At 49.2% G+C, this 25,881-nt stretch overlaps 1 protein-coding gene across 4 annotated transcripts in view; it reads left to right on the top strand.

Annotated features, from left to right (window-relative positions):
• Positions 1-17,601: 17,601 nt before the first annotated feature.
• Positions 17,602-25,881, top strand: part of PODXL (podocalyxin like) — a 46,457-nt gene continuing 38,177 nt past the window's right edge. For all 4 annotated transcript variants that reach the window (XM_063323700.1, XM_063323699.1, XM_063323698.1 and 1 more), the window contains exon 1: positions 17,602-17,757. In XM_063323700.1, the coding sequence (XP_063179770.1) occupies positions 17,721-17,757 (37 nt within the window). In that variant the 5' untranslated portion in view covers positions 17,602-17,720. The remainder of the gene's footprint in view (positions 17,758-25,881) is intronic.

Below are 25,881 nucleotides of genomic sequence, written 5' to 3'. Positions count from 1 at the left end.
AGACGGAGGATTACCTGCACTGGCTAAGAACTTCTTCCAAAAGGGGGCAAAGACAGGTCAGGAATACCAGACATTATATGGGATTAGTTTGCACGGCCAGAGACAGCTCCCAAAACAAAACTGGTCTGCACCTCAGAACTTTGTGGGGGACTAGTCCAAAGAAGTGGCTAACGACGTGATGAGATGTATGCTGAGAACACGTCCTTGCCCCTTCTTGTCCTGTCCTGACACTGTCCCCATCCCTCGTACCGCACCTCCTCCCTCCCCACCACATAGGCAGTTTCTGAACCTTAGGGTTTGGGCACCCACCATTGGTGTTTTGCTGCTGTTTGTTAGGCCCCAGCAGACCCCCACCAGCAGCGATGGAAACTAAATATAAACTGGCTCAGGCTCACGGATTTCATTATCGAGCTCAGAAAAGGAAACACCTGGAGCGAGGGGAGGAGGGGCTGAGCACAGCCAGCTCTGGTGCTTGCAGGGAATACCCGCCCCAGAGGCACTGGCGTTCCCATCACAGCCTCATAACAAATAACAAATAGATAGTGTTTTCCATTCCAGTAGCACGTCCCTTACGAGTCACTGTCTGGCCCCAAGCTGTAATTACTGCAGCAAGAGCTGGCCCGTCCGCCAGCACCAGGCTGCCTGCAGACTCCTTACGCCGCTCATCACACCAGGCTGTGCAGATGCCGTCTCTCTTCGAGGGCCTTGGAAAGAGCGAGCAAAAAAGGATGCGGTCTACCTGCCAACCCCTGATTTTCCGCTGGCCAAGATTTCTCTCACAGGGGACAGTGATGGCTTGCAAAGGATGGTCCCCCACCACACTGTCCCCACCACCATCCAACGTGTGGCGGTTGCTTCTTCTCCCCTCCCAGCCTCCAGCTCAAGCCACCTCCTCCATCCCCAGCCTCGTCTCATCAAAGGGCTCTTGTGTTGTGCCTCCCGCTCCTATTGAGGTCGGCACTACAAATTATCCTTTCATTCCTGCTGTCGTCCCCTCAGCACAGCGCAGAAGTCCCTGTCCCCCTGTACGGTCTCCAAGTTCAATGCCGAAAAAAAATATTTTTTTTTTTCCCCCATGAAAAACAGCCCACCTGCTCCAACTTTCATCCCCAAGCCATTTTCTGCCCTTCCTTGGTGTATTGCCTGTTCTTACAGGAAAACATTCCCAATAAAAGAGATCAGTGGTGGCAGGAGGATAACACAGGAGCCAGCATCCAGCCAGACAGCTGCTCCTACTCCACAAGCCACCAATAAAGATTTTCTTTTCCCCCTCTCCCTTCACATGCTAATCACCCAGCAGTGATTAGAGTAGCAGCCTGACTCCAAGGAAAAGAAACAGAGGCAAGGGGCCGAGAGGAATTCTTTTTTTCAGCGCTGAGTAGCAAGAGGGGGGAGAAAATGGGGAAGGGAAAACAAAACAAAGCAGGAAAACCAAGAAGCACGAGGACTTGAAGAAGCCTCATTCCTTATGGTCGGTCACATCCATCCCTTTCAGCATTCAGTCTTCCAGTGACCAGGCAAGGGGCCTATTAAAAAATCGCTGCTTTCTTATTAGTATTCCACCTTCCCAGCCGGAGGAGGTGGCGAAGGGGGGGACTGAAAGTGAGATGGAAGCGGGTTTGGGGAGGGCGCTGGGAAATTCCTGGCATTTTTCTGCCTTTGTGTCTGGGGGCTGAACTGAAAGGGAGGGATGCAGAGCTGCATTAAGCCTCCTGCCCCCTCCAGCAGAGAACAGATTGCGCTGGCAGAACTGAGAGGCTTTTTATCCCCTTCCCTAGTCAGCTTCCAAGAAAAAAAAAAAAGTACAAGTTTGGTGGTGTTCTGAGGGAGACCCATCTCTCAAGGGAACTCTGAGATCTCCCTGCCATCTCCCTTGATAACAGTGACTGTTTTTGATCCCCACGGGAAAGCCCTGTTCAGATCTTCTCCCTACGTCCATGGGGGCTCAGTCCCTTCAAGTTTTTGTCTGGTTTTGCTTTATAGTTGTAGTCTGATAGGGCTCCCCTGGCTCCTCTTTTGACATGATGCTACGCTGCTTCATTTCACTGTAAGATCCCAGCTAGTCACATTCCTCAGGGCATAACAACAACCACCGTGGGTCGGAGCAAAGCCTGGTATAAGCCACCACCATGACCCCAAAATAACTAGAGGTGGATAAAGCAGGAGAGTGGGCATGGAGGAGTATTCCTAGGGAGGTGTATGAGAATTGAAGTGATGGGAGAAAACTCTCCGGGAGCACAAGAATGTCTCTCCAGAGCATCATGTTAATCAACCACTGATACACCTGTCCTCTGTGAGTTTTTCTAATCCTTTTTCGGCTTTATTCATGCTTCTGGTCTCCGCAGGATCCTGAGGCAGCGAGAACCACACCTGAGTTCTTCCTGATTTTTGTTTGTCTGAGGGATGCTGCCCGGCTGCTGGTTTACGGGAAGGTGTAAATGCTCCTGCCTCCTCCCACTCGCCGCCATATCACTCCGGATGTTGTGACCCAGGGGCTGTTCTCCCTGCTCAGCTTTCTTTTCTGCAGACAATGGAGTCCCAGTCTATTCCCTAGGTAGTGCTTACACAGGAGTCGTTCAGGGCCTATAATTGTTCCTGGTGCTTTTACCTTTCCAGTCCTATTGTATCCTGTTGAGGTGGGAGGATCAGCATTGTGTACACCGTGCAAGAGGTCAACGCCCCAGAGATTTACTCAATGCCACGGGGAGTTCTTTTAACATTATTCCTTTCTTAAAAACTCTTAACTTCTATTTGACCTTTTTGACTCTGGCTGAGTGCGGTGATGACATTTCACTCAGCTCTTTCCAGGGACACAAAGGTGTCATCCTGGGAATGGCTAATTTGGGGCTCATGTATGGTTAGGTTGCTTTTTTTCCATGTGCAGGCTTTTACACTTTTCAGCATCAAACGTGGACTGTCCCTTTTCCTGCTCACTTCCTGCAGACTAGAAAATCCTTCTGCAGTTTTTCATGCTGAGCTTCCAGCTGCATAAATCTCTACTGGTTTCATTATTCGACCCCCTTTGCCAGATCACCCCTGAAAAGACCGAGCAGAATAAGACCAGAAGAGGCTGAGCTTACCAGCATCACATCTCTACTGGGAAAATCAGCCATGCATTCCTGTTCTTTGTTCCCCAGCTTTCAACATTTAATTAATCCACCACAGCTTGTGAATAATGACGACAGAATAGTCTTCCCAGGAATTGGATCAGTCTAATCAGCTTAGATCTGATCCATGTGCCATCTCATCCGTATTTTGACAGAGCCCAGCAAAAGAGACCAGAACGCTTCCAGTGGCAGGATGGCCTCATTCTTGTTGTTCAGCCTACATCTTTCTGATGGCCATGAGGGAGCATTCCCACAAGAGGCCTTCCTGTAATCCACATGATCCCATGAGAAGATGAACGTGTCTAACAGCATAAGACCTGAGCATTGAAATATTCACCCGAGCTCTGCCTGGATAGACTCTTCGTGGGGAAGTCATCTCACCTTATCTCACCCCAGCCTACCTGAAGGACACAACTGCTGGTCCTTCTCCCCTCTTCCATCCACCTGGTACCAGGTGGGAAAAATGTGCAGGATTTTTGCATCACAGAGAGCTATAAACTGTCTCCAGATTTGTCGCATGGAAAGAATTACGAAGAGCTGATGCATCCACATGCCATCTGATAGCTAAAATTAGGGAGCGCCCATCTGAAATCACCAAGCCCCACCTCGGCGCACACGTGGAGCGCCCAGCAGGACGTGTGTTTGCAGCAACACAATGGAAAATGGTGAATGCTAAATATAGGGAGAGCTGCTCTTAAGCACGGGTAGGTGGGGTGGAGTGTGTGCCGTGCCAGTAGCTCGACTTTTGGCTAGTAAATAAGAGGGGACAAACAGGACAACAGCCAAGGAATTGAGACAGGAAGTACTTCATTTATGCCTGAATACATGCTGTCTTGTGCTTCTATCTCCTGCCAAGAGTGACCTCAAGGAAACAGGGAGCTCCTCACCACCCTCTACACCTTTCCTTCCCTACTCCTCTTTCTGCTTTTGACTGGTTTGCAAGGGCCAGCTGGCCCCTCTGTTGACCTTGCTCACAAGCGCTGCATAGTGAGATCCACAAACAATCTCTCTCATTCATTGACAAATAAATGTCTCATATCAAAATAGGAGGTCACTGAAGAGGAAAAAACTCTCTGTGGTTAACATGCCAGAGGAGGTTTCCAGCTTCCATTTTCTTTCTCGTTATTTCCTGTGATTATTCCCTGTGCCATTTAATGAGGAATGGTTGGTCCTACCCTGCTTGGTGCTGTAGAAGCCAGGGAAGCTGATGATTCAGGCTCAGCGGTGGCACATCGAAATAGGTGAAGAGATCCCAGCTTGGGCTAGTCATCACTGTGGCTTGTTTCTTTGGTTCTCACTCATCTGAGGTTAAGCTGTCAAAAAAGACAACTAAGTTGGGAACCCACTCACACAAGTTTGAGGGTGAGTTCAGGCCTCACATATTTTTCTTTGCCATCTGTAGAAAACGGTCAATAATGCTTCCTAGCCCATTTTCCATGTTTGCCTTCCAGGACTACTTGGAGTCTGGGCACTTTGCAGGTCTAAATGCTGTTCTGTAATGCCATCACATGCAGACACATCAAAGACAAAGAAAGCAGAGTCTGAAGAGGACAAGCAGACTCTTTTCCTCCATAACAGAGAAAGAAGTTTTCTTTGATTCAGTGCGTGGACTATAAAGTTACAGCATCAACCTCTTCTTTCATCCGGCATCTTGAAAAACAACATTAAGACTCAACATTGAGGTTTGTAATCTACCCTGTGACTTCAGTTGCTTTGAAGGAGCTGAGGATCTCCCTACAGGGAAGATTCTCATGGGACAGCAGTTGTTTTCACATACCTTGTTTCAGAGAGGTTTTTCCCCGTTATACAGCTGGCAGTCTCCATTGATCCATATGAAGCATATACATTAACTAAAGGGGTTCCTGAAGTCTAGGTAGGAATTTATTTTTTTTCTCAAGATCTTTGAGCCAAAAGGGCTGGATGTTCTTGCAACATCACCTGACTCTTCCAAGTGCTGCAACGCCCTTCTCACCCTTGTGAACTCATCCTGCTCCTTCCACCCTTCCTACATAGTGCTCCAGAGTATTGATATTATCAGTGTGGCCACTACATCCAGATGGGCAACTCTGCCTTCATCAGAGTGATTCGCTGGTCATGTCAATGCTTGAGTCCAGTGGCTTAGAAATATAGAAATAGAGCAGACTTATATTTTCTTTGTTGACTTAGGATCCCAAAAAACTCCAAATACAAAGAAAGTTAGTATGCCACTACCTCCTGGGGCATGGGTGGATAACCATTCCTCATCTAACATTAGCCACAGAAAAAAATAAACATCCATGTTAATCTCTCTTTGTTCATCCCGCCTTAGGTAAACTTGTAAGACTGGTGATGTAAGTCATATAGAGGGGAACCTCTCCACCTCCACTGAATGGAGAGACCCTGAATAGAGACACCCACTTGACAACAGCCAGCTGCTGGTGAACTAGGAGCTTTACAGTGTGACACACAAGAATTACTAGTTGGGTATTGACCAAGACTAAACCTTCCCTTTGATTGAGACTGAGAGTCTGCAGTACAGATCCCAGCTCCACCCTTGGCAAGGTCAGGATCTAGTTCAAATCATGGGGTAGGTCAATCAGGCAAAGCACAGAAAGCATCCCCTCTTTCTCCCCTGCTGCCTGATGGGTCAAACCCATGAGCTTGATCAATCATCAAAGCCAAGGGATCTCTCTGGCACAATCACTGCTGGTGGTGGGTTTAACTCTGCTTTCAAGCCTGTCAGGAAGGAATTGCAGGTTTTCTTTGAATGGATATGTCATTTATTAGCAGGGGAATCAATCACGCTCCACCAGCTAAAGAGAGGCCAAAGTCTTGCACGTCCTTTTGTGTCTTTTACAGATGTTCTCTTAAGTGGACCGTAGCTCACTCATATACAGGATGTAGCGACATAATGACAACTTCCTTCGGTCCCAGAAATTTCAGCGAAGCTCTCCCCACAACGGGGGCATTCCCACCATGTTTGCTACAGAGCTAGTGAGCATGCTGGAGCAGATCCAGCCCAGCCCCCTGTTCTTCCCGGAATTTCCTTTTATTGTTAATCTCAACAGTGTGAAACATAGACCCCAGCTGGAGCGTTCTTCTGGACATTCAACTTTCTAAGCAGCAACCCTTTTTCATGGTATTTATTCCCTTCTGTGGAAGGAGAGATTCAAGCTGCCTCCTTGGACAACTGTTATTTTTACCGGCTCAAGAAGAATAGCTCTGCTTTGCTGTGCCCTACCTTGCACTTGTCATAGAGCTGAATCCTGTAAACCCCTCCATGTCTCTCTGCAGTGTCTTCAGACCTTCTGTCCTTCTGCACGCATGCACCATTGCACAGGTTGCTTTGTATAAATACATCTCTCAAACGCAGAAACACCAATAAAGCAGCCACATCTTTCACCTCCAGAAGCATGGGACATCTGTCTGGTCCCCTCAAGAAACAGAGTGTCCATTTGAGGTGCCCCAGAGAATCCCCCATGGCTTCCAGCTACTGATCCAAAAGGGAACGTGCCTCCTGGTTACTGGGAGACATCTGCCACTGTGAGTGAATGTCCAAAAAAATAGCAACTTGAATCGCACTCTACCCGTAAGTTCTGTCCCAGAAGTGGTTGCATTTCAACATAGGGCAAAGGGGGAGTTGATGTGACGTATGCCCTTCCAGGTTGCTAGATCCATATTGTGATCCTTATGCAACTGCAAGGACTCTGCTGCAAGTGGCCAACACATGTTCTCTCACAGAGAGAGGACACCAGGCCACATGTCACGTATTATTGGACATTTGTTGCCTTATTTGTTCATTTTCTTTTTAATTTCTCCACCTTAGCTGTTAACTCTCCTCTCTTTGTTCCCTTAGCCCGGCTGCAGCCCATTGCACTGCAGAGCAGGGGGTACGTGGGTGCATGCATGTGGCTGGTGCAAGTGTAGGGGTGCATTTGCAGAGCTCCCTCGTTCAGGCTCCTCAACCTCAGAGGCAAAACAGACATTTTTAAGACAAAGCAACTCCCCTGACACTGCAGACTGCGAGTTGAATCCCTCCTTTTGCAAGTAGCAGAGAGATGAGGTATCTGCTGTAAAAAACAGGGTTGTACGTGCTGTAAAATGCCGAGGTGAAGTGTTGTGAATGCTGCTAATTCTCCTTCGCGGTGCCTGGGAACAACCACAAAATGCCAGCTCCCCAGGTACCTAATTAGCATCCTTAACCCAGCCAAGAGAATGTGGCTTTATCCTGTTCTGGGACAAGGATGCTCTCCAACACTTGTTTGCACAGCATCTAGCAAAAGACAGCTTTGAATCCATTTGAGCTTTCTTAAATCAATCCAAAACACAAGAATGGCAATACTCCTTAGCTCTAATATATCCCATGTCATTGCCAACGTCCCAGGCTAAAAGAAGAATTTCTTTTGACTGCTGCGAGGCTTTAGGCAGACTCCCTCCAGGCTGGCTTGATCTCAAGTGTGTGAAGTGTTTGCACAAGGTCTCCTGGCAACAATTTACCAGCATCTGGGTGGTAGGTTTAGAAGTGGCTTAAGCTGAATCAACAGTGACTCCACATTTGGGGTGATTTGGGTTAATAACTGCTGCCTAATCTGTCCTAGACCTGAGCACCAGGGAGAAAGTTAAAGCCAACACAGATCACCAGCACCCATCTGCAGCAGGGAAATGTATCATAAACCTTTCCCCGGGTGCACCCAGGTCAAGCCCTTCCCTGGGTGTCCTGGCACCGTGAAGAGGAGAGATGATGACAGGATCTCATATCCTCGAGGTCTTTTTCTTCCCAGCTGCTGGCTGGCTCTGAGTTGTCTCTTTTTTTGGGAACACCATGCAAAAAGTGCCACACTTGCGTTGCTTTGGTGGTGTTGGTACACTCTGTGCTGGAGGTGGGCACCTGCAGAGACACGCAGGATGGTGAGGGACTGGCTGGATTGAGATTTCCCCTGTTATCGTCACCTTCTTTCCCCTTTTCCCCACCACACACCTTCCTGCAAAGGTACTTGGCAAAGTCTGTAGCTGCTCAGCTCTGCGGGACAGCCGCCAGCCCCTGGGAGCGGTGGTGGGTACCTGAATGGCCAGTGGTGTCATGTGTCTGGAAGACAGTGCACCTGAAGAAGATGATCCCTGCAGGTGACATATAGGATGTCTTGGTGCAAATAGTCTTTGCGTGTCACACAGTCTGGTCTCAGCAGAAGGAATCCTGATAATCCAGTATCGAGGTACAATTAGCCCTGATTTTCTCCATTCGCATAAGCAAATTAGATTTAGCGAACCTGTGACTATTTATTGTGGTGGATTCTGCTGCAGCCAATACCCATGCTAGAGAGCTTTGGCTCTCTTCTAGTGCAGAGTTAAGTATTTTGGACATATGTTGTGATGCAAGCAGGAGTTTTCCTGTCTCCTCCACACTTGTCCAGCAGGAAAATGCAGGACTTGTGTCTCCTTTGTTATCAATATTTTAGTGATGTTGCATTCATCTAAGACAGATTTAATTTATTCTCCTGCCTCAGAAAGATGCTGCCCCAGCCAGGAACCACCAGCTACTGTTAAGATCCGTGCCAAGGAGTGAGCCAGCATGACTTACTGATGCAGTTTTGCTTTGTAGTCCATTAAATATGCCAAATAAAACTGAAACGTGCTGTGATTTGTACTTATCTTTCTTAGGCTGCAGGGATTTAAGGGGGTTCTTTGTGCAACCAATGTCCTTCTGTAATTCCCATTACCACTGATGAGAATGACGCATTTCCACTAACTGGATGAATGTCCCTTAAATTAATCTTCACTAAAACACGGGAGTAGGGCAATAAAAGGGAGGCAGTGTTTCAATTAGCTCCCAGTTTGTTTTTATTCTTGTCTTTAAATACAGCAGAGCTCTGTATAAAATATAAAAAAACAAACTGCTCTTAAGCAAGAAGAAGAGCAAATTAGTTTATCTGTAAAAACTTTAGTTCTTGGAAATGATAGCATTTGTTATAGCTACTGCATGTTCTTTCTGTAGATCTCAAAACCTTTCATAGACTCAGTCCACTACTGTCTTGTTAAGCTTGTTGAGAAGCAGGATGTAATTTGCAGCTTGCATTGGCAAACTGAGGCAGTGGAAGAGAAAAATACACGTTAAAAAGTAAACTGACATCAGCACTAGAAATGAGACTTAGCAGTGGGATTCACCTCATCTGGCTGCAATAGGTCACTCATCTGGCCTAGCTTGGGTTGCCACCAAAGCAGTGAATTCATCTTACAAAAAGTCTACTACAGACCCCTACACAGTCCCCTTAGTCTACCACAAGCAAAGGTCAGTGTAAAGATGGGAAGTGCTGGAAGATGCAGTATTTACGCCAGCTCCACCACGCTGATGTCCCGGAGAGGGGTTTTAGGGGGAGGAAGCCAACTGTGGCGATTCATATCCCAACAACCCACAGTTTGCACCAGGGGAACTGCTCACAAGACGAGCTGGGAACATCAGCCCCACAGTCACTGTTGGAGTAGGGGAGGGAGTATGAGTTTTTTGATGGCACTGAAGGAGGTGGAGGGGTCAACCACTATACTGGGGCATGAGGTTTCCGTTTGACCCCTTCCTTACTTTTTATTTTTCCACTGTGTCTAAAAAAGCACAAGGGGAAGCACGAGGACATGCACTGAAATGCTTGCAAACCAGGACATGACCAGCGAGACGAGCAAACAGGACTTGCCCAAGGCTACCTGACTCAACCTGACCATTAACCCTCCCGTCCTGACTCCCAGCTCACTGCAACACGCAGCAACCCTCACTGTCCCTCATGCACCCTCCTAAAGCCCTAACCAGATCCTAAATCCACCACGCTACCAATGGATGCTTCAAGGAGTGGGGCTCACAAAGAAAAATCACGTACAACAAACTCTCCCCCATCCCTTTCCTCTCTCCAGGCTTCGAACGATTTGCCTCATCTCTAATAATTCAATGAGCTTTGTTATGACATGGCAATGCAGTTAATGGAGAGTGAAATTGAAGAAGAATGTGTGGAAGTTGCAGCTTTTATCTCTAAAACAAATAGTGAATTCCTCGGGGCGGCTGCAGCCCCGAACAATGATCTGGGCTGCCGGACCTTCACAGGTTGCCCTGGTAACTCCTAGGCTGTTTCGGGGCAAATTCTTATCAAAGAGGGAAGAGAGAGTGGCAAAGCCTATGAGAAGAGATGTGGAGTTGGTGTTTGGAGAGCAGTGTCCACCCGAGTGGGAGGCATAGAAGATATTTGGGTTGGAGGGGACATGCTGCACCTAACACCAAGGCCCAAAGGATAATCTTGGGAGATTCTCACCGAATCCAGGAGACCGGAACTCTAAGGAGTTCCCCTGCTCCATCTGGAAGGAAATAATGCTGGTCCATTGTCCAGCAAACGGCAACGATACACCCCAAATCTATTTTAGAAGTCTCCTGAACAGGTCCTTTCCAGCTCACAGTCCTCTGCAGGAGTTTGTCGGGAAGATGAACAGAAGGGACTTTGCAGCAGGAGTGACAGAATTCTCCATTCACTCTGGGCTTGAAAAAAAGAGATGCCTATTTAGCTGGAGACATGCAGAGCAGCAGGTTTCCACCAGTGCCTATTTCTAGCAGTGGAAAATGCGTCTAGATGCTTGCCTGTCCCTCCTAAAAGGAGGGATTTTTTTTTCTTGTTTTTCTCTCCTGCATCCCTCTCCCTTCCTTTTTAATGCAAACCGTTATGCGAGCTCTCTATGAAGGACAACACAAGACAGAAGCAATATGAATCTTCCAGATGTATCTATTAATGCTCCTTAGCCCCAAAGAGGAGAGTTTTGCCTCTCCACATTGCCCTTTCCAATGCACCTGCCATAAAACAGCCATTAATATCCGATGCTGCAGCTCCACATCTCCTTTCTGGGAACATGCTTCTTGCCATGAAGACATCTCCAATACCTGAGATGCCTCCAGGCACCTATATTGAGTCCATCCCAACACAAGCCCATCGATAGTTGAACCACGGCTACCGTGCAGCCAGCAGGGCAGAGAAGAAAGGCGACCATTGGGATGGAGCTCGTTAAAATAGTTTCTCTTCTGCCACAAAGCCACGGTGACATGCAGGCAAAACTTGGTGCCGTCCAAGCGCAGAGGGGGCCCTGCCCTGGGAGGCGGCCGGGTTTGATTTCTTTGTGCAGGGCTCACCGAAGGGTTTGGAAAGCATTCAAGGAGGAGGTGCTAAGCTGATGCAGTTACTTGATCTGGTATGCAACACGGGCTGCTGCTGAGATTAGGTTTGTTCTCGAGCCACCTGAAAGCAGCACTTCTCCATGCACTGTATGTGGCGCTGACCCCCAGAATAAGGTGCCTGATAAAAACTTCTACGGCCACCTGAGGTGGTCTGAGACATGCCCCTGGGGCTGATGGATGTGACATGGGACACGTGAGACAACTGTGCACCCCTGGACTGGCAGGTGGAGGTTGGGTAGGACCACTTACCAAGCAGGATACCTATTTTTAGGCAATTTAATAGAACTCCAAGTCAAGGCAGTGAATGGGGGTTTCAGGAGCAATTCATCTTTGTCTCCTTCAGGCTGATAATTTCTCTCGAGGCTCTTCAGAGTAGGGACAGGACTCAGTCATTTAAACAGAGGATATGGGGGGTGATTTTTGCACACCATGGTGTAATGCCAGCTGGACCAGAGCTGCTGCCTCAGACGTCTTGGGTTTCACAGAAGCCTTGTCCACCCCTGTGAAGACACCTCTAGCAACTGAGATGCCTCCAGGTATCTATGTTTAAGCAACTGCACAGTGCCCTCCTTTTCCAGTGATGATAACGGCAGCTCCAACACCACCTCAAATGGAGATACCTACGACTACCCTGGAGACAGAGACACACAAATGTAGGTGCCTTGGTCTGGACCCAAAGCCACCCACAGATGGGTACATGTGTGCATCCTGTGTGTGGTGAAGGTGGTGACCAAGCTCCTGGAGCATGTGTGTTGCAGGAGGGTCAGCAGTTTGCTGAAAATGAAGTTCCTCGCTTCCTTCTCTTAAAAAATTAAACTCAAGAGAACCAGAAATTATACCTGTCTGAGCGGCCAAGCCCAAAGCAAAGTGCAGGAACAGAAGTCCTTCAAAATAGGATCATAGTTGAGATCAGGAGCTGATGTCAGAGCTGAGGGCTGAACCTAGAGTTTGTAAGACCTTGTCTAATATGTCAGCTCCAAAAGGGTTTTTGCCTCTTCGCTTGTAGGAGTTCGGGAAAACATGGCTAGCCTTGTGGGTGGTATCCCGGATTGTTCTTGGCTTTCTCAAAACAGTTCCTGATCGCGAGCCAAGCTGCATTTTGGTTTCTCCTGCTGGGTCAGGTGCAGGCTAAGGGACCGGCCCCCCAACATGACGCTTCTGACTCCCCATCTTCTGAAATACATGGAAATTGCCTCCATTGCCCATCCTGTCACACCACGGACTTTCTTCCTATTCTTTCCTCATGAGCAGCCTCTTCACTTTGGATCTAGTTGCCAACTTCACTCCATCAGTGGTCCCGTTTCCTTGAAGCTATCTGTCAGGCAGACATCAGACATACGTATTTTTGTCTCTTGCTGAAGGGAGGGCAGTTTGGGGTTCCTTCTTGAAATAGCCGCCGGTGATCGTGACCCCAGGAGCCCATGGGCTGTTGTTCATGGTGTTACTCATGCCAGAGGTCTCAGCCCCGTGCGCTGCCATTCGTCTTCCCATCTTAACCCCAAATCTGAATTCCAAACATTATTACTTTGTGCCCCGGCACACAAGGAAGATAGGTGATGACATTCAATAAAATCCGATTACTGGCAAGTTAAATGATCCTAAGCTGGATCTCAGCCCGAGGATTTTCATGCTGCGTCGGCTTTCCTCGGTCATTTTCTGTGAGAAGAGGTAAATATTGCAAGGATGCCTGGAGATGTCAGTCAAACGTTATGACGAATCTGAACACAGCTGAGAAGGAATTACATGGTACAGGGAAGAAAAAGCTTTCTTTGGGAATTTATTCCAGCGCTGTGGGGCACAAGAGTGTCTCCTATGCTACGCTTTCTTCTCCTTTGTCCAGTTTACTTTTAAATGGCGGAAGAAACGGGGTTTCCATGGCCTTTGGGGAAACACGAAAGCATCTTAGGGTTTCCCCAACAAAGAAATCTTGTGTCATCTGAAGTCTTCCTCCTCCTGAGACAGTTTAATCCCAGCTGAGTTACATACCTTAAAACTACTGGCTGCCTGTTCTACTCTTTCACAATCTTAGATAAATATTTAGCTGGGACACAAGGAACGCGATATGCCTCAGTCTCTGTGCGTTATCACATCGATATCAAGCTTTAAAAAGACTTGAGCCCATGAGATTTTAAATAATAATAATGCCAAAAATACATTTTAGAGTAAATTCTTCTCCTTTTGTTCCCGTTTCTCAGGCAGATGTGCAGACCATTCTCCAAAGGCTTTCTCTGCACCTCCAAGACATGCCTTTTCATGTGCGGAGTTGAAAGCAAAAGCCTTTACATAATTTCCTGACCCTGTGCTGCTGGTATTTAGGAAAAACTCCAGAGCTGGGACACTCGTGATAAAGCTGCTGGTAAGCAATGCTGCGTGTCTTTGGGTGGAAAAGCCTGTTTACCTCCTTCTATGAAACGCCGATGACTTTTTGACACCCCTAGAAGCACCTGCTTTCCCCAGTCAGGGCTTTTTCTGACTTTTTCCCCAGCTGATGGTTAGGCGTCGGAGCGGGATATGCTTTTGCAGACATCCAGCTTTTTAAGCAGTCGTGCTAAATATCCCTTTCTTTTTTCTTTTTTCCTTCAGCTGCTCATGATTCATGGTCTTGATCTGACGCCCTCTTAGTAATTATCCCCTTCGCGGCAGAGAGGAGAGGCAGATCCCGAGCCGACGCAAGTGGGCAGACACCTGCCCCCTGCAAAGCAGCAGAAATAGTGTGAGCCCCTTCTGCTACCCCCTTGGAAAAGGAGGTTTTAACACCATGTTTCTGGATGAAGCTGTTTTCCGAAGAAGCAGAGGGCCGTGCCGTTATTTTAGCCATGAAGTTAGCTGCCAGCAGCCAAGGCTTGCATCAAGGGAGGAGCTGCAAGACCACGCTGTGGGGAACCAACAGAGAGGAGGCTGGAGACCCTCTGAATACGGCCCCGCTAAGCGAGAAACAATACCCAACACAGATGGCAGAGTTGTTATAATTTGAGTATCCAATGATAACCACAAAACCCCAAAGGAAGCTTTCTTCACAGCATCCACCTTCCCCCTGCGGTGGCTGGGCTCTTCTCCTTGTCTCTAAAAAGAGGTCCACAGGCATGCTGAGAGCAGACCCCTGCTGAGAACTGACAAAGCTCCCTGCATAAGTGGCAGGGTGCCTGTACTGATAATTTAAGAGGAAGCCTACAGTTTGGATCAGCAATCTAAAAAGACTTAGGCATCAAATGCTCAGGGGGTGAGGTTTCCTCCTCCTCGAAGAAGGCCAAAGGACCAGTACGGCCCAGAAGACGAATGCTTTCTACTCCTAACCCTCAGTACAACCATTCCAGCATAAACCCAATGGCCATTGAAGCCAGCCTGATTTTTAACTGGATTTCAGGTCATTCTGTTTCCCCTAGGTCTGTTTTAGCTGCTGCCAACGGTCTCTTCTTGCCACAGCCCTCACCCACCGTGGAGACCTAACCCGCCTTGGGGGAACCCCGTCTCCCAGGAACTGTTACCCCCGAGCCATGTGCCATGGGATATTTTTGCAGTCTATTACGGGTGCTGCTGCAGTGAACCAAGAGTTCGAGGAGCTCAGCATCGCCTTCCTCCTCGCCACCCCGGGGACACTGTTACACTGATGCAGCTCAGGTTTTTCCCTAGGCTGGCTTGACTTGGCAGTTAACACCAAAATATGCTTGTTGGGAGAGGGGGTGTGTGTGTGTCTGGGGGAATATGTGATCTGTTATGAAAAATATTCTCCAGGGAGAGAAGGAACTGCCTCTCTAATACCGGCAAGATTAATAACGTGCATCAACACATTCATTCATTTATTGCAACTCGAGTTCCAGGGCTTTTAGGTAACGTGTAATGCAGAGTTGCAGCAGAGGAGGTGAGGCTGGGCTAAGGGACATGGAAAGTCTCGCTCCAGCACTGACCCAGAAGCTGAAATCAGGACAAGGAGCCTTTTCTGGGGACAACACACAAAGCAGGCAGGGAGGTCTGAACGAGCCAACCCAAGCCTCTCCTCAAGTCTTCTCAAGGTGACCTTGCCACACAAAGAAAGTCCACGCTGTAAGTGGAGGCATGAAGAAAACCAAAATTTGAAGAGTCATTTTTGGAGCGAAGGTTATTTTTACCACGTCTGGGTCCAGGCTGGGAAGGTTGATGGTTTCTCTGGATCTGCCGGTGCAAGGGGGAGGATTCGGTGCGAAGCTCTGAGCTTATTTTTAGTCTCCTCCGAGCTGCAGTGAGCGCTGCTTGCCTGAACGCTAGATAAGAAACTTTCAGCGCCCTTCCCGCTTCCCACAAAAAATGCGAAGATTTGGTAATATTTTTGTCCTTAGTACTTTGGGTGCATTGTTTCCTTCGAGACATCCTCAAACTCAAACAAAAAGAAAGGTACAAACATGTCTTTGAAAACATCCTATGGAAATGTACGTTACTTTATTTGAATGATGTTTGCAAGCGTAGCTTAGTTTCGGAGGGGGTGCTGGGGTAATGGGTGGGTCCGAAGCTTGGATGGGAGCACCGTGCCCAGTTTTTAGATCTAGGAGTGATGGTAGTGGTGGGGGGCTGCCCCCAACCAGGGCAATGACCTCCCCAGCAATCCCCCACACCGTGTATCCCCTGGGCCTTCCCCATCTCCCTCTCCAGGGACTTCTCGTGTCACTAGGGATGAAGAGGAGGGATCTGGGGAATTTTGTCCTATTGGAGCGTAGACCTCTGGAGGGGGTGTACCTGCAGAGAGCAATCTCAAAGTAACCCCTCCTTTGGATAAGAACCCCAAATCAACCCCCAGCCGCGGTGGGAATACGAAATCAACCCCCATCTAGATGAAAAATCCCCAAGTAACCCTCACCCCGACGGGAATCCAAAACCAACCCCCAAACCCCCATCCAGATGAAAATCCCAAATCTACCCCAAATGCCCATCCTGATAAAAATCCCAAATTTTTCCCATGCAGGTGGGAATCCCAAACTGGCCCAAGTCCCCATCCAGATGAAAATCCCAGGTCTTAACCCATGTGGGTAGGAATATGAAATCCATCTGTAAATCTCCATCCTGATGAACACCCCAAATCCCCCAACACGCAGGCAGGAATCCCATCCTTCCCCAAGACCCCATCCCAATGAAACCCCCAAATCTTCCCCAACCTCCCAATTCCAATGAAACCCCCCAAATGCCCCCATGTAGGTGGGGAACCCCAAATCCCCCACAAACCTCCCACACTTATGCAAACCCCAAATCCCACCCATGCATGCAGCATTCATTCCTATGAGACCCCCAACCCCAAATTCCCCCCTGCAGATGGGAACCCCAAATCCCCATCCCATCAAAAACCCAAATCCCCATCCCATCAAAAGCCCAAAATCCCCCCACATGAATGGGAACCTCAATTCCCCCCAAACCCCCATCCTAACGAAACCCCCAAATCCCCACCATGCATATGGGAACCCCAAATTCCCCCCAGACCCCCATCCCAATGTAACTCCAAATCCCCCTCCATGGAGATTGGAACCTCAAATACCCCCCGAAAACCCCAACTCAATGAAAACCCCCAAACCCTCCCATTCAGATGGGAACCCCAAATCTCCCCAAACCCCCATCCCAACGAAACCCCCAACCCCCACCTCCTGCAGATGGGAACCTCAAGTCCCCTCCAACCTCCCCCACCCGGACGAAACCCCCAGCCCCCTCATGCAGATGGCAACCCCAAATCCCCTCCTACCCAATGAAACCCCCAAATCCCCCCCAAACCCCTATCCCAACAAAACCCCCAAATCTCCCCCTCCTGCAGATGGGAACCCCAAATCCCCCCCAAACCCGATCACAACGAACTCCCCAACCCCCTCCTCCTGCAGATGGGAACCCCAAATCCCCCCCAAACCCGATCACAACGAACTCCCCAACCCCCTCCTCCTGCAGATGGGAACCCCAAATACCCTCCAACCCAAAGAAACCCCCAAATCCCCTCTCCTGCAGGTGGGAACCCCAAATCCCCTCCAACCTCCCCACCCCGACGAAACCCCCAACCCCCCCCCCCCCCCCCATGCAGATGGGAACCCCCAATCCCCCTCAAAACCCCATCCCAACGAAACTCCCAACCCCTCCTCCTGCAGATGGGAACCGCAAATCCCCCCCCAAACCTCACCCCGACGAAACCCCCAAGTGGACACCACCCCACCCCCCCCCCGCCTTCCTTCTAGCCACCCTCCGTCCCCAGCACCGCCCCCCTCCTTGCGGGTCTCTCCCCCCCGATCCGGGGGGGGGGGGCGGAGGCGGGGGCGGGCCGGGCGGGCGGTGCACCTCCCTCGGCGGCAGGAGAAGTTGGGGGGGGGTGGGGGGACGGACGGACGGAGGGACGGACGGGGCCGGGACCGGGGCCGGGGGAGGGCAGCGGCCGCCCGCCCGCCCCGCCGGGGAGAGAGCGCCGGGAGCGGCGGCGGGGACGGGCGCGCCGAGGCACCATGCGGGCACCGCTGCTGCTGCCGCTGCTGCTGCTCGGTGAGTGCCGCCTCCCCGCCTTCATCCCCCTCCGGATGCCCCGCTTTTTGCTTTCCTCCACGCTCCCCACCTCCAGCATCCCTCACCTTTTCTCCTTCCCCACCACCCCCCCCCCCCCCCCCCCCCCCCGCCTCTTTTTCCCTTTTACTGTCGGCTACTTTGAAGCAAATCGGGCAGAAATGCGGAAAATAAACTGAGGGATGCTGAGTGCCCACCCGCTTTCTGAATGCAGGCTGATTCCGCTTTCTGAATCCGGGCTGATTTAACCCTCTTATTTAAGAACTAAGCGCATCAAACCGTCCGCGGCAACTTGGGGCACGAAAGCCGCAGTGCTTGGTTCTTTACGCAACGGTATGAGCTAAACGCGCCGCTTCTTCGCTCCTTCATCCAGCTTCATAAAGCACCCCCCCGTCAGGGGTTTGGGCTCTGGGGGCTCTGGGGAGACGGATGTGCAAAGCACTGAGCTTCACACCCCTCTTTTGGGGTCCCATGGAGCAAGGGGAGACCTTTGGTTGGGTTTGGTTGGGCGGCTCTTCCAATGGTCCAGCACGCCAGGTGCTGCACGTATGGAACGTGAGTCCTCAGCCCTGGGTTGTGGTGGGGAAAAGTGGTGGGAAAAGAGGGGGGAAAAGTGGTGGGAGACAGCAGTTCCCTGATGGAAGCTGATGGTGGAGTTGGGGAAAAAAAGGATCGACTTCTGGAGGCCCTTTGCTGTGGGACCATTGTGGGACGGGGGCTGCATCGCAGCAGGGAGGTTTGGGAGTGGAAATGGTGCCTCGGGTCCTGCAATAGTGCTGGGGTTAAGGGTGCTGGGGAAACGTCTGTGGGTGATGCAGCGGGAGGTCTGGTTCTTTGGCAGGGTGTTTCGTCGGAGAGATGGCCATAAACCACACCGAGAAGTAGCAAGGAAAGGAAACGCACTGATTATTTTAAAAGTGAATAAAGGCAGGGAGGAAAGGGGTATTTTTTTCCCCTGTGTTTTGAGGGAAGAGGAAAATAAAAAAAAAAAAAATTTAAAAAAATAAATAATAAAATAATACAACAAAATAAAATAAAATAAAACAAAACGAGAAGTTGAAACCTTGCTCCGGGTCACGTCTCCCGGCAATGCCTCTGCTGAGCTGAATGTGCTTTTATTCAAGGTAACAAAAGCTGGGGGACTCTCCGGAGGTAAAAGAACAAGTGGAGGCAGGGCCCTGGAGGTTTAACTACGGGGTGAATTCCCGGAGATCCAGCTGAAATCTCCGCCTGCCCGATTTTTTGCCTGCTCCTCTCGGAACTGGACGCGGCTCAGTGGGTGAGCAGGTGTGAAGCCTCCGACCCCCCCCCCGATGCCAACAGGAGTTTCAAAAGAGAAGATTTCTCTTCCCAGTAAAACTCCAGAAGCCTCAGCCTCATTAATATTGGCATAAAGCAAGAGCTGTTAATGCAGATTTTCTTGTGCCGGCCAGAACTGAGCTGAGTTTAGCTGACTTTGCCTCTTCAGAAGGTTTTGTTCGGTTTTTTTCAAAATGGAGTGATAAATATGCTGGGATTGGTACAAAACAGGCTTTTGGCGGTAGGATGGTGGGGGGACGTGTTTCTGTAGCACTCACAAGTGATCCTATTACATTTTTTTCTGGGAAATTCTTTGATTAAATCCTTCAAAACAGTGTTTTCTGCCATTAGTGCTCCCCTTAAGTTTTGAAATAAGCTCCTTAGAGGTGCTTTTATGTTGCTCCCTGGGTATTGGCACCAAGATTTTCTTCCTTAGGGGTCAAAATAACCATCCCTCCTTGCTGGGTGGTTGGGCTTGGAGTCCCAGCAGTGCTCACCTCCCATGCTGGTATTGGCTGCAATCATCTGAGCTACCTAAATTCATCTTCCCCCTGCCCCCCCCACCAAAATGGGAAGAAGTTGGGTTTGTAAGTGAAACTGTAAGGTTTTTGGTATCTTAAAAAAATAGTAAAGGGGATGGGGCCTGCGTGATTTGCTCTGTTTGAATTGGATGTGAAATGGGGGGGTGAGCATTGGGATTTCGCAGCGTGTTTTTGTGTGTCTTGAGGAAGAAGGTGACAACATCGTGCATGGGGCAGAGCAGAATCAGCCCAAGGTTGCTGAAGTTGTTAAAAGCAGCTATTTTGGGCACGGCTCTTTCACCAGACATACCGGTTTCCAGGTTTGTATCAAGCCAGTCCCCCGATTCTGCAGAGATTACCCCTTATTTCCCTGCTGTAAATCAGAATAAAAGTCGGCCTCAGACAAGGCAGAGCCGGTGTGTGCAAGAGACGCAGCGAATGTGACGTCGGGCAAACAGCATCTTTAAATTCACCCAGCCTGCCGGGGGCTCAGAGTTACCCATTACAGCGTGCTCACAGGACGTTTTATTGTATTTATTCTTTCCCCGTATTAGATCTTCTATCCCACCGGGGGTACGATAGCAAAATTGCATCAGGAAGAGAAAACCGATACTTTTTGTTCTCAGAGGATTAAAAAGAAGACACAGCTCAAACCTGCCCTGAGGGCAAAAAAGGCAGGAAGGGGTTTTACGGGAGATCAACCCTTCGCCCGATTCAAAGCAAAGCGCAGATTGATGGGTTTTAAATCCTTGTTGCCAAAACACCCCTTTTCATTCCCAAAGCTGCTCCGGCTCCCTGGTACTGGGAGTTCGTGTTTGTCCAAGACGGGCTGTCAAAGATGTGCATTTTTTAAAATCCATTTGAGCCATTGAATACTAATCGTGACACGGGCAGGAGCGGGCAACTGGGGCCACAGCTATGGGAGGAGAAGAAATTTGTTAACCAGAGAGTTTTAAAATCAGCATTCGAGTGGAGCGTGTCATACGTTTGCTGTCGGAGGAACGGCGACAAGGTTTTTGCGACCTTTTCGCAAGCCGTTTTAGCAGCGCGATGCCTTTGATTCCCCAGTGGCAAAGCAGATATATAGTAATGATACCCCGTGGGTCTGTTTAGGAGGCTTAATTAAAGAATTGTTTGTAAAGCACTTGAAGATCTTTGAATGAAAGGAGCTGGAACCAGTGCGACACACTGATTTAATTCCAGAGAGTTGCTTTAAAGGCTTATGTTGAGGAGGGTGGTGATCATTCATGTCGGCAGTGGCGGGAGGCTGGCTGGAAATACCTGCTCTCAGCATTTGCAGGGAGGCTGGGGTTGCGCTTTGGTTATTATTTGCCCTATAAATAATGCATTTTTCTCTCCCCATCTGCACCCTCTAAAAAAAACCTAAGGCTGGCCACACAAGCTCTGGGGTTCAGGCGGTGGGGGCTGATCGAGGTTGACTGTAGCCAGCGAGGATTCCCTCAGGCTGTGCGGTGGCCCCCGCGTTATTCTGGGTGTTGTATTGCCATGCGAGAGCAGAGAGGAGCTGTTGGGGTTTAGATGCGGGACCATATCCATCCCTGCCTACCCTGAATTTTGTCCCCTTCTCCATGATGCGGGACTGGGTGGCCCCTTTGTCCTGTCCCCAGGGTCCCACCACAGCACCCAGAGCCCCTTGGTCCTCTGTGGGACCAGGGAGGATGGAGCAACTGGGGCTTCATCCCTACAGGGTGATGCTCTGGGGAGGTGAGATCCTGCCGTGACACCCAGCTGAGCTGCTCTGTGCTACAAGGGGTCAAGCCCCAAGCCCAGGTGCCTTCAGTAGCTACATCTCCAGGTGGTCCAAGCAGTAGTGGGACCAAGCACGTAGCAAACAACCCACCCATGGTGGGAAATTCCTCCCTGCCAGCTGCTGAGCTGCTGGAGAATGGCACATGGGCAGAAACATGCAGTTTGGGAGCCTGAGCATCTCCCTCACCTTCAGTCCTGCTCCCAGCCCTACAGCACCCTTGCATGACAGACGGCCACCCTCAGCTCTGCTGAGAAAGCCAAACATCACAGGAGGGTTTGAACTTTGCAGGAATCCGGGTGGCCCGGTTTGGTCCATTCCGTGTGTGCAGGCATGTGAAATCCCGCAAACCCACCGAAGCATTTTCACATGCTTCTGCCAACTTCCTCGTCGAGAGCCTGTTTACGTGCACAGCTTCTTCCATAACTTGCCAATCTCCACCTAAGGATGTTGTTTCTGAATTCTTGCAATGCCTGCCCTTTCCTTCACAGAGAGCTCCAGACCAAACCTTGCTTTTTGTTTTGTTTTGGTTTGGTTTTTTTTAAATCTAAATGATGCACTGTCATCTGGCATTTGTTGTTCTCCCCCTACCTGAGATCAGTTCCCTGCTACCCCCAGGGCTTCGCCGAACAGTCCACGTTGCAGAGAGCAGTGTCTTTGGTCTTGGGATTGCCAAGCAAATCCACCGAGTCTTTCTCTTGCAGCTTGTGAGACAACCAGGCTCGAGCCTGGGGTCTTCATGGGGGTCTTGCAGGTCCTACTGCATGGTGGGGCTTGGGGAGGCACCACCCATCTCCCCCCAAACCCTTTCCATGTGCCATTGGTGCTTAACCAAAAAAACCAAAACCAACCCTATGTTTTCCCCCAAACTACCTGGTGTGATGCTGTCCCACACCCCGGGGTGAGGTGCTTTCTCCTGTTGCTTCTTTGTTATTTGGGAGGGATGGGGACAGTTCATCTGAGCTTCATCAAATTTTAACGGCTCTAATTGCTCTAATTGTAGCGCTGGGCTGAAGCCTCATGGTGTTTTGCTCTGGAGGTCCTTGAGAAATATATAAATCCACTTAAAACTGGGTGGAGGCAGGAGGGATGTGCTCTGCCCATATCACAGCTCCAGTTTAGACATGCCTAAGCATTGGGACTAACCTATACCCAAAACCATGTTACTTTTGATCTAAACAGCCCTGTCCGAGAAGGTAGACAGAGCTGGGGAGAAAAAGATGAGCTTACTTGTTACTGTACAAAAATCATATATGATCTGCTATGGTCTGAAGAGCTAAAATGCTGTTTGAAGGACAGGCTGTGCTACAGGTTTTCTCTCTTTTTTGCATGTGTCTGCTTAGACTGTGTGCTGGTAGGTGGAGAGACAACGCGATGATTGTTCAGGGATGGGGAGACGCTCTCAGTTGGGGTCTCTGAGGCTGCTGCATTACAAATATGGTGCTGGGGCATCTTGTCTAGACCGTGCTTTTGCCAAGAAAGGTTGAACCAGATGGTCCTTGAGGTCCCTTCCAACCTGGTGTTCTATGATTCTATGAAATAGCATCAACGAAGGCCTGGTGAGCAGGGGGCTGCAATGCAGCAACGGCTTTCCATGGCAGAAACCACCTCACGATGCTGCAAGGGGAGAAGTCACAAGTCACATTTAGAAGGCTTTTATCATGACACCTCTAAAATCTGGAGCTTGACCCTGTGCTGTGATTCAGGAGGAGCTGCTGGCTTTGCACTGCTTGTTTCTACCCCTTTGCAATGTGACCACCTGGGGGCCATGCTGACTAGGTGGGATTGTTCTTCTAGCTAAACTTCCAGGTGATGGGTATCAATGTCCTCACCTCATTCCACAGCCAAGGGAGGGGGACAGATTCCTTCAAGGATGACTTAGCCTGCTTCAAGTTAGCTACTGGCTTTGAATTGCAAATAATGCTAGAAATAGCGAGTGCCGGAGGGAGTCTTGGAAAATGCCAGTAGTAATGCTGCTGCCTTCTTTGAGTGCAGAGCCCTGTGGTGGGTTACTTGGGGTGACCTTCTTGGGGGTTGCATGCACGTATTCACTTGACTTGAGACATAGAGTGACTCAGAGTCAGCCTTCGGTACCGAATACTGCTTAAAGCCATTGGGAACCAGCAAATGCCAGGATGCCCCATCAACCCTAAAGAGAAAAAAAAACTCTCTCTCCTTCAAGAGATGGAGTGAAGTTGCTCCAAACCCCAAAGGCACCGATAACCTCCCTTGATCATTTCCTTATTGGGTCCCAAGCCTTCTCGCTGAAGTTTTTCTCATCACTAAATGTGGCTGCTTTGCAAATCTTTGGATCTTTGCAGCGCACGCGGCTCGGCATGTTGCAGGCACCTTTTCTGTCCCGTAAATAACGTACGTCTCACGGCTTGCTTGGCCGCAGGCCAGGAGCGCTCAGCAGACGCCGGTGACAGTTTGGTGACAAAGTATTGCAAGGAGACAGGGAGAATGCAAACGACTTATTAAAATTAACTCAGTGTAATGCCTCAATGCCCGGCACAGAGCAGAAGGGATAACGAAAGGGAATGAGCCTTTATTTTAGGCAACGGGGATTCAGTGCTGCTGAAGCACCTGCTTTTAGATGTGCATCCGCTATAAACCAGCTGCGGGAAGGCAACATGCGTGGTTGAGATTTGGCTTTCAGCATGGCTCGACTTGTGCGTAATGTCCAAGGTCCCATGTATTGGCATAGTGCTGGGGCTGAGTGGCAGCAGAAAGGGAATAGGGCCCAGTTTGGACAAGCTGGGATGAGCTGCCTTGCAGAGGAAGGGAAAATTGGGAGTCCTGGTGTTGCCAGCTCTTCTGCAGTCATGGGCAAATTGCTTTTTCCTCCCACTGAAGGAGCCAAGTTGATGTCATGTAGGTTCAGCTACTTAACCAAGGTGATTAGGGTTGGAGCAGAATTGTCCTTGAATCCAGCTGCTGTTTGTGGAGAGAGAGAGGAGTGTCTTCTGAAGGCAATACAGATGTGTCTTGGGATGAGGACATGGACCTGTTAGAGCAGGTCCAGAGGAGGCCACGAAGCTGATCAGAGTCTCTGCTATAAGGACAAGCTGAGAGAGTTGGGGTTGTTCAGCCTGGAGAAGACAAGGCTCCGTGGAGGTCTTATAGCAGTCTTCCACTGTCTGAAGGGGGCCTACAAGAAAGCTGGAGAGGGACTTTTTACAAGGGCATGTAGTGATAGGACAAGGGGTAATGGCTTCAAACTGGAAGAGGGGCGATTTAGGTTAGATATCAGGAAGAAGTTTTTCACTATGATTGTGGTGAGACCCTGGCCCAGGTTGCCCAGAGAAGCTGTGGCTGCCCCATCCCTGGAGGTGTTCAAGGCCAGGTTGGACGGGGCTTGGAGCAACTTGTTCTGGTGGGAGGTGTCCCTGCCAGGGCAGGGGGGTTGGAACTAGATGGTCTTTAAGGTCCCTTCCAACTCTAACCATTCTATCATTCTATGATTCTATGATTTGGCCCCTAGAGATGCTTGTCTCTGTACATGTTCCCCTTCGGGGTCTGATGTTACACCAAAAATATCCAGGATCTACCCCTGGAAACCCTTATGTTGCATAACAGTATCTGTATTTGCTTGGAAACATCAAAAAAAAATCTAGGTTTCAGGATTTGGAAGAATTTCTTGATGGTGGGACAGGAGTACACCCTAAAGGCTGCAAATGGAAAGATAGATAAGAAAAGCATGGTCTTTAGGTTTAAAAAACAAGTGTGTGTTTGAAGCCAGGTGCAGGACAGACGCCTGAGAAATAGGCAGACGAGATCTGCATTGAAACATCCTCCAAAATGGAAAAGGTAATTTTTTATTTCTGAATTGGTCCCATTTTAGATGATGCTTTGAGGTCTGGCTCATATTCTTAGCATTCGTAATAAAAATTAGATTAATCCAGCGGCTTTTTCTCTGTATTACAAGCTCTATGTGCAGGGGGCTTTGGTCTTATGCCACATGGCTCATGAGACTGGTGAAAGGGAGGAGGAAGGTCATTTTGCAGTGGAAGAATAAGGCCTTAGTTATTAATGACAAAGGCTGAAATTTTCTCTCTCAGCCTTAATTGATTTTAGTAAATTTAACTGCAGGAGGAGGTAGAAATTGGCTTAGAGTTATTAAGCTGTAGTGCTTAAAGATATATTAAATCTGTTTTAGAGAAATCAGGAGACAACCTTGTCAGGCGTTTATTCTAAGTGGCTTCTGCTAGATACAAGCAAAGAGAAAAATGCCAAATTTTTAACTTTGACAAAGGGGACTTGAAAGATTCTGCAGGAGGGTTTGGAGAAACTATGTTTGAGAAAGTCCTTCTTTGAAACCTAATAGCAAAGGCCACTTTTCTTTTTTTCTCCTCCCCAGAGTCTAAAGGCAGGAGGGTGAGATAAGACATTCCACCACGTACGCAAATGGGGGGTAAAAGAAAAATGGAAAAGTTTAAATGATACTGCTGCAGCCTGCGGAAAATGGATAGCTCTCAGGGTTACTATTATACGCTGCTTATCAAGATACTGTATGCC

Source organism: Chroicocephalus ridibundus, chromosome 1 (assembly GCF_963924245.1).
Source record: "Chroicocephalus ridibundus chromosome 1, bChrRid1.1, whole genome shotgun sequence".
NCBI lineage: Eukaryota > Metazoa > Chordata > Aves > Charadriiformes > Laridae > Chroicocephalus > Chroicocephalus ridibundus.
This window is presented reverse-complemented; position numbering and strand designations above follow the sequence as displayed.